This window comes from Physeter macrocephalus, chromosome 21, assembly GCF_002837175.3.
Source record: "Physeter macrocephalus isolate SW-GA chromosome 21, ASM283717v5, whole genome shotgun sequence".
Classification (NCBI taxonomy): Eukaryota; Metazoa; Chordata; class Mammalia; order Artiodactyla; family Physeteridae; genus Physeter; species Physeter macrocephalus.
In genome coordinates, this window is record NC_041234.1 from 24419164 (window position 1) to 24426212 (window position 7049).

At 44.0% G+C, this 7049-nt stretch overlaps 1 protein-coding gene across 12 annotated transcripts in view; it reads right to left on the bottom strand.

Moving 5' to 3' along the window:
• Positions 1 to 446: 446 nt before the first annotated feature.
• The window catches only part of CASK (calcium/calmodulin dependent serine protein kinase), a 385648-nt gene continuing 379045 nt past the window's right edge, over positions 447 to 7049 (bottom strand). For 6 of the 12 annotated variants that reach the window (XM_028482973.2, XM_028482969.2, XM_028482972.2 and 3 more), the window contains 3 exons: positions 4455 to 4538; positions 3801 to 3926; positions 447 to 1009 (listed from right to left, as the gene is read on the bottom strand). In XM_028482973.2, the coding sequence (XP_028338774.1) occupies positions 833 to 1009; positions 3801 to 3926; positions 4455 to 4538 (387 nt within the window). In that variant the 3' untranslated portion in view covers positions 447 to 832. The remainder of the gene's footprint in view (positions 1010 to 3800; positions 3927 to 4454; positions 4539 to 7049) is intronic. The other 6 variants (XM_007102902.4, XM_007102909.4, XM_007102907.4 and 3 more) reach the window with 1 other exon arrangement.

Below are 7049 nucleotides of genomic sequence, written 5' to 3' on the forward strand. Positions count from 1 at the left end.
TTGTTTTTTATAAAGTTGCCCGAAATGCAAGGGATGTGCATAGGTTTACAACTTAGTCATAATAGCATTTTATTCTTATTCCCCTGGGTGTGCCCCGTGAACGGAATGTACTTTGCTGTAGATTACAGATTGTTTTGTCCAACACAGACACACCGACAGCATAAACGCTCGCGACTGTCCACATGCATTAAGAGTCAAGACCCAACTTCAAATCTCTAAAAGGTTTACAGGGTGCTTCAAAGAGACAGTATCACATTATCTGGATGTTACATAAAGGACTTAAAAAAAATACTGTTCTAAAAAAAAAAAAAAGAGGAAAAAAAAGGCCTTTAAAAATTTATGAGTTTTGTAATCACTAGACTGATTATTTCAAATAAATAAAGGAAAGAAAGATATTCCAATCCATAAAATCAGACTCTAAAAAGAATGTAGTGTTCCAACCCCAGTCAAGGTAACAGAATCATTGTTTATTATTATTAAAATAGATTATAGAAAGCAGCATCTATTTTTGTGCAGTTTTTAGGGGCCTTGGAAATAAAAAGCTATGATTTCCAAAAATATAACATTCCAAAGGATTGAATAATACATACATTTAAAGATACATTTTATTAAAGTTTAGGAGAACTGATTAAAAAAGATACTGTCTCTTTAAATTAGTGTGTAATTGTTTTTCTCCTCCTATCTATTCGGACATGACAATAATTATAAATGTAGGTCACACTACAACTAGGTAGTCTCTAGGGACCACGACCTGCTGACACAAGGCCGATAACAGAGGCTTTTCCATGTATGAGGTGGCTCCCAGTTATGCGGCAGATATCTGGGGAGAGGCCTAATAGACCCAGGAGACCGGGACCCACTGCGGGGCTGTGCACACGAGCTCCACGGCTTCCTCCAGATGTCTGATTGTCTCATCGATTTCATTGTTGATAATTGTGAGATCGAAGTAGTGTGCATATGTTCTCTGTAAGATGTCAGACTCCTTCTGCAGACGCTGAAGAGATTCATCCTAAATGGTGATGGGATGGAGGTAGGGATGGTGTGGGGGGAGGGAAAAGCAAAGAGAAAAGTCAGCCGGATTTTTTTCTCCTGTCACATTTCTGTCCGTCCCAATGTCAGAAACAGTCAAGGCCAGACCTTGATGTGCCACATCTGGGCGTGAGGCCAAGCCCGCTTCGTGACAGAGGAGATGACGGTCCCCGGGATGGCAGGGTCACAGAACTACGGCTTGCAACCACGACTGCTCACCATGCAACAGGGGGCTCCACGCCAAACCGGATGGACCAGAGGAAACAGACACTCTTCAGCAAACACATCACCCCACCCCGGCCAAGCAGTGTCTGCCCCGGGGTCAGTGGGGACTGACTATCAGAGTCGAGCCGCTCTGTCCTCATTCCTCTGACCCAGGCCTGCCTCATCTCAAGCCACTCTCCTGTTTGGCGGAGGGGCTTCAGGGGACGGATGAGGTCAGAGCCCTGCATCCCCTTCCCTTGGTCCTCTGCACTTGCTTGCACCAGGCCCCAGAGCCCAGCTGTGTTTGCGCCAAGAAGCCCCTGCCTCTGGACGACAAATTAAGTTGTATTTTTCTCTATTCTACTTAGAGGTTCAATATGTTCCAGGAATTCAGTTACGTATAATGGCCCTCACTCAACAGCAGTGGATGCCAGAGGCAAAGCTTTTTGGATGTTACAAATAATGGATGAAATAAGACCATTTCCCAGATACAACGGCAGCTGGCATCTGATGAATCCCCTCACATTGGTCTGCATTGGAAATGGCCAAATATCACTGTTCATAAGTACTTACATCTCTTATGGAAACAACTCTGAAGGAAAAGCAGCTACTGAACTCTTCACGGCAGTAAAGGCTTTCCCTCAACTCCTGCAGCGCACTACAAAGAGCCTCAGGATGGCAGTTCTTTCAAGATGGGGATCTCTTAAGGGCCACCAGAAAGTCTGCCTCTGCATCTTCACAGGTCAGATCTTGTTATGCTGAACTTTTAATGGGCAAGTTCAAATTTGAAACCAGGAAACTTTGTAAGTCAAAGTAACTGACTAGATAGCTGAGCTGTTGGGTGGAGTCTGAAATATATATAGATACAATTAAATACCTGTTTATTTGATTAGTATCTGTCTCCCCAACTAGAGTTCAAACTTGCCTTGCTGTGCCCAGCACTTGGCATTGTGCCTTATACATAGTAAGTGCTTAATAAATGTCACCGAAAGAACAAGCACTTGGCTGACTAATACTGGCCATTATACGATTTGATGAGTGTTAAATCTATAGTCAAGGGACAGAGAAAGTCTACTAGGAAATGGGGGCCCATGATGACAGAGACAGATCTCCAGAGAAACTAAAAGGTGTGGTGCCTTCAGGGACTTGGGAGCTGTTGGCACCCACTGCTGGCTTAGGAGCCCTCCTCTTCTCTGAGGCCCATCTGTTTGTAAGAAAGAGACTCTTCCTGATGAAACTTGGCCTGTGGGTGCAGCCCTCTGGCAAGGGGATTCGAGGTGAAATAATAACACTCGATTCCATCACGGCACCACAGTGGGGACGACAGACACCAGAAAAGTTGGGGACTCAATCTTTTCTATCAGGACACTCTCAATCTTTTCTATCAGGACACTCTGAGATGACAAACCTGCTTTGTCATCTACCAGAATTTCAAAGCAGGACGTGGCATGCTTTGGATGTTAGGTGTTAACTACTTCAGTGTAGATAAGACCTCAGTTAATCATCACCTTCTAAGGTCATATCAACACACTTTCTGCTTGCACTTAAAAAGCATAGTATTTTCACTGTGGCTTTACAATAAACAAACACAAAGCAAAAGCCCCATTTTAGGAAACATGCATTCACCCAAAGACAGGAGTGCTTCCTACCAGTACAAGAAGGAGCAATTCCTACCACGTCACTCTCTGGGCTAGGGGATTCTATTGGAATATACAGTCCTGGGTGGGCTTCAAGAACCACTAGCAGAGCTTATAATTTGCTTAGAAAGCTGGGCTGATGAAAACATTCAAGAAAATTTATGGCTGAGAGCATCAAATTTTTAATGCAGTTCTCATCACACACACAAAATAAAGCTCCCTCTTAAGGATCTTATAAGATGAAGCCATGTTTGTCAGTTTCTTCCTCTACAACAGCTTGTCTGCAGGCCTGACTTACACGTGAGCAGGGTTTAACTCAGTGAAAACAAAATGCCTTTATTCTAACAGCAAAAGCAAGGATTTGTGGGAACAAAATGTCTACATTCTAAATCTATGAAAGGAGACGAGGCTGTATTTCATCACCTCCTAGCTGGTACTTACAGGCAATTTTCTGCACCATTTTGGCAGCTATGGAAAATTAGTAAAAGGGCAGGAAAATAGGCAAAAACAAAAACAAAGCAAAGATGATAATTCAAGAAAAATACATGGTAACCAAAGGATATGAGCTAACCACAATGTGGAGTTTCAAACATGTTTGTGTATTAAATAAGATGGAAAAGTAGAATTTACCAAGGAATACATCTTTTGCAAATGAAATGACAAAAAATGACTGAAAAATATGAGTGACATAGAAATCTAGTTCTTTAATCTTCCTTAAATCTAGATATTTAATTTTCCTTAAAGTGAAAATCTCCAAGCCTTGATGTTACTGTCATAAGCTTGGGTGAGTCTAGGCCACTGTTAACTGGACAGTGCCAAGAGCGTCCTGGTGATTTCTAGACCCTGCAGAAGTGATGGCCTTCAGGAAAACTTTGTGTAGAGTTTCCTCTTAAGAATGACCCTACAGCAGATAAGCAGCAATATACTCACCAGACACTCCATAACTACCTTCTTATCTGCCCAGCAATAGAAGGCTGTGTAAGCCAGCCTGGTTCTAGAGGGTGCTGCCGACCCTCGCGGGCACCATCTCCGTGGCGGCTGCTGACTTGAGTAGGCCTGAGAGGGGACAGAGCTCATTTCCAGGTTTGGTAGTCTCCAGGGGCCTGGGTAGAGATTCTGCACGGGTTCCACTCCGGAGGCTGCCTAGGGGAGTCCGGGCAGCCCAGCCAAGGAGGTGGATGGATGCCTTATAGTTCTCCCCAGGCAAGGCAATTCTTGGCCCAGAGCTCTCAGCACCGTCGCTATCAGGAGAGGAGGGGCTGGCAGCCCCTCAGGGAGGGGCTGGCAGCCCCTCAGGGCCGGAGCAGACCCATGGATAAGGCCCCAGGTGGACTGCACTGGAGACTAAAGCTTGCATTTGCCTAATGATTCTGATCTCAGAAGAACCACACCTCTCTGTGGTGTGTAATTCCTACTCCTGAAAGAGGACCTCAAGCTCTGGCAATCTTACTGGCCAGCATGGAAAACAAAGCAGAGCTTCATTTAGTTGTCTTAATGAGATGGGGCTTTGCTCTGGAATGCACAACACAAATGCATCCTTACTCGGGGGAATGCTGATTAGAGGAAAAACTGATTAATTCTTACCTCATTCAAACCTGGAGTGATAGTTGGTGCGGCAATAAAAACAACAAAAGGAGCAAACTCTGCAGTTCTCAGGACCTTCAGTGCCTGTGTAAAAAAAAAAAAAAAAAAAAGAAAAAAAGAAATCTGAGACTTAAAAGGAGAAATAACTAATGCAACATTCAAATGAGTTCATAGAAAATTATACAACTGGAAAAGCCCTTGATTCAAATTTTTGGCAAGATATTATTAAATTTACCAACTTTATAAATAACTTATATTACTTCTTTTCATCCAAAGGATGGACAATAGCCATTGGCAAATAAAAACTGACAAACTGGACGTTTTTCTTATGAATCTCATGAATCAATCCGACTTATTTTTCTTCAGAAAAGTGAACACTGATTATGTTGGTTAATGTTCATTTAAACCTGGTTATTAATTGTAGCCTGAATTTTAATTCCTAGGAAATGCATTTTGGGGTAGACTCGGACCAGCAGGGTGGCTTCAGCACTCATCCAGAGCGCACTACACCACATTTCAAATTTCAGATTGCTCATGAGGAGAGCAAATCATGGCCACTGTGACCGTGAGGGCTGTGTTCGCACTGACATAGGCCTTCTGAGTTGTCCTAAGGAAAGCCCTCTCCTCTGTGGGACTCATAGGGAAGGGACACCTTGTCCAGGGATGGAGCCTGGAGCCACTACAGAAGCCGTATGGCTGTGGGCAATTTGTAGGCCCATGAGAAGATGCCGCATTCAAGGCAGAGGGACCTCTGAGGCCCCTTTCAGTTCCATTCCAAGGTATCAGACACCTCTAACTGCAAGCTACTAGTTTGCACAGACATACTGCAAAGCCAGCATCTGATGCTGTGGGGGTTGATTCTGGTGAGGGGTTGCTGCTTCTGCTGTCCCCCTAGGACAGCACCCCCCCCAAACCCGCAACAAAACCCAACATAGGCACACAGTTCACAAGTGACTGACATGTAACTGATTTGTATGCATCAGGGGTAAATATCTTGCTGTCCTTTATATAAGAATTTAACATGTCTATTCTGTTAGCCACATAGTTTGCTTTGTAAATAGCCTTTCAATTGTTTGCTTTGCCCTATTCCTATTCCTCCCTCTTGCGTCTAGTTTGCTGTAGTAGCAATTTGGGTGCCCTGCCTCCAGTTTTGCTGCTTTCCAATCCTACTAAACCATGCCACTAGAACAATCTTTCGGAAATGCAAATCCCATTCCATCACTCCTCCACTCCAAGCCCTTCAAGAGCTCCTTCTTGGCCTTGGGATAAAATGTACCCTCCTGAGCATAAACGTCAGATCCCTGCCTCATGAACTGGCCCATGCTTACCTTTCTGTCCCTTCCCTTCCATGGACTGGCCTTGCTGAACTACTTTCAGTTCCAGAAAGGGCCAGCCTTTCTCTTCCTACCCCCTCCGCCTGGACATTCCATCCCCTCATCCCCCTCCCCACTTTCCCTATTGCTTGGCTGAATGTTCTTTCTTCTGGAAAGTCCTTTATGAGCTCTGAGCCAAGTCAGGCGCCCTGCTGGTATGCTCCTGACACACCCACACTTAGGCACCTGCAGTGCCTGCCACCCTGGAAATGCAAGTGCCTGGATGCTGGTGGCTAAGCTACCTGAGGGCAGGGGCTGCGTCTTGTTCAGTTGTCCTCCTCATGCCCCAGATGGCACCTGGCAGAAATAGTCTTCTGATCAAACAAAAATGTAAAAGCAGTACATATAATTCACAAAAAGTCTATTTTGCCTTTTGAGGCAGGTTTGACTAGAGGGCACTGTGCTTTCATGGCTGAAGAGAATCTCTTGGCCTCTATGAATATAAAGGCATGTAAGAGGCAAATTGGTTGGTAAAGGTTTTGACTTTCCTGTTTAGTGCAAGGTTCACTTTTCCTAGGATTATGTTTCCGAATTTTATTTTCTTATTTATTTTTATTGGATTATACTTGCTTTACAATGTTGTCAGTTTCTGCCACACAGTGAAGTGAATCAGCTGTATGTATACACACATCCCCTCCCCCTTGCCACATCCCACCCAACTAGGCCATCACAGAGCACCGAGCTGAGGTCCCTGTGCCATACAGCAGGTTCCCACTAGCTATATGTTTTACACATGGTAGTGTATTTATGTCAAACCTCATCTCCCAGTTTGTCCCACCCTCCCCTTATGTATGTTATTTTTAATCGTGTTTTAAAGGTGACACTATTTTAGAGATTAGGAAACAGATCTTGGGAAGTTTAATAAATTGCCTAGGGTCACAGAGTGGGGTTTTACACATGGTAGTGTATTTATGTCAAACCTAATCGCCCAGTTCATCCCACCCTCCCCCCAGCACCGTGTCCACACGTCTGTTCTCTATGTCTGTCTTTCTATTCCTGCCCTGCAAATAGGTTCATCTGTACCATTTTTCTAGATTCCACATATAAGCGTTAATATACGATATTTGTTTTTCTCTTTCTGACTTACTTCACTCTGTATGACAGACTCTAGGTCCCTCCACATCTCTATGAATGACCCAATTTCATTTCTTTTTATGGCTGAGTAATATTCCATTGTATATATGTGCCACATCTTCTTTATCCATTCATCTGTCGATGGACA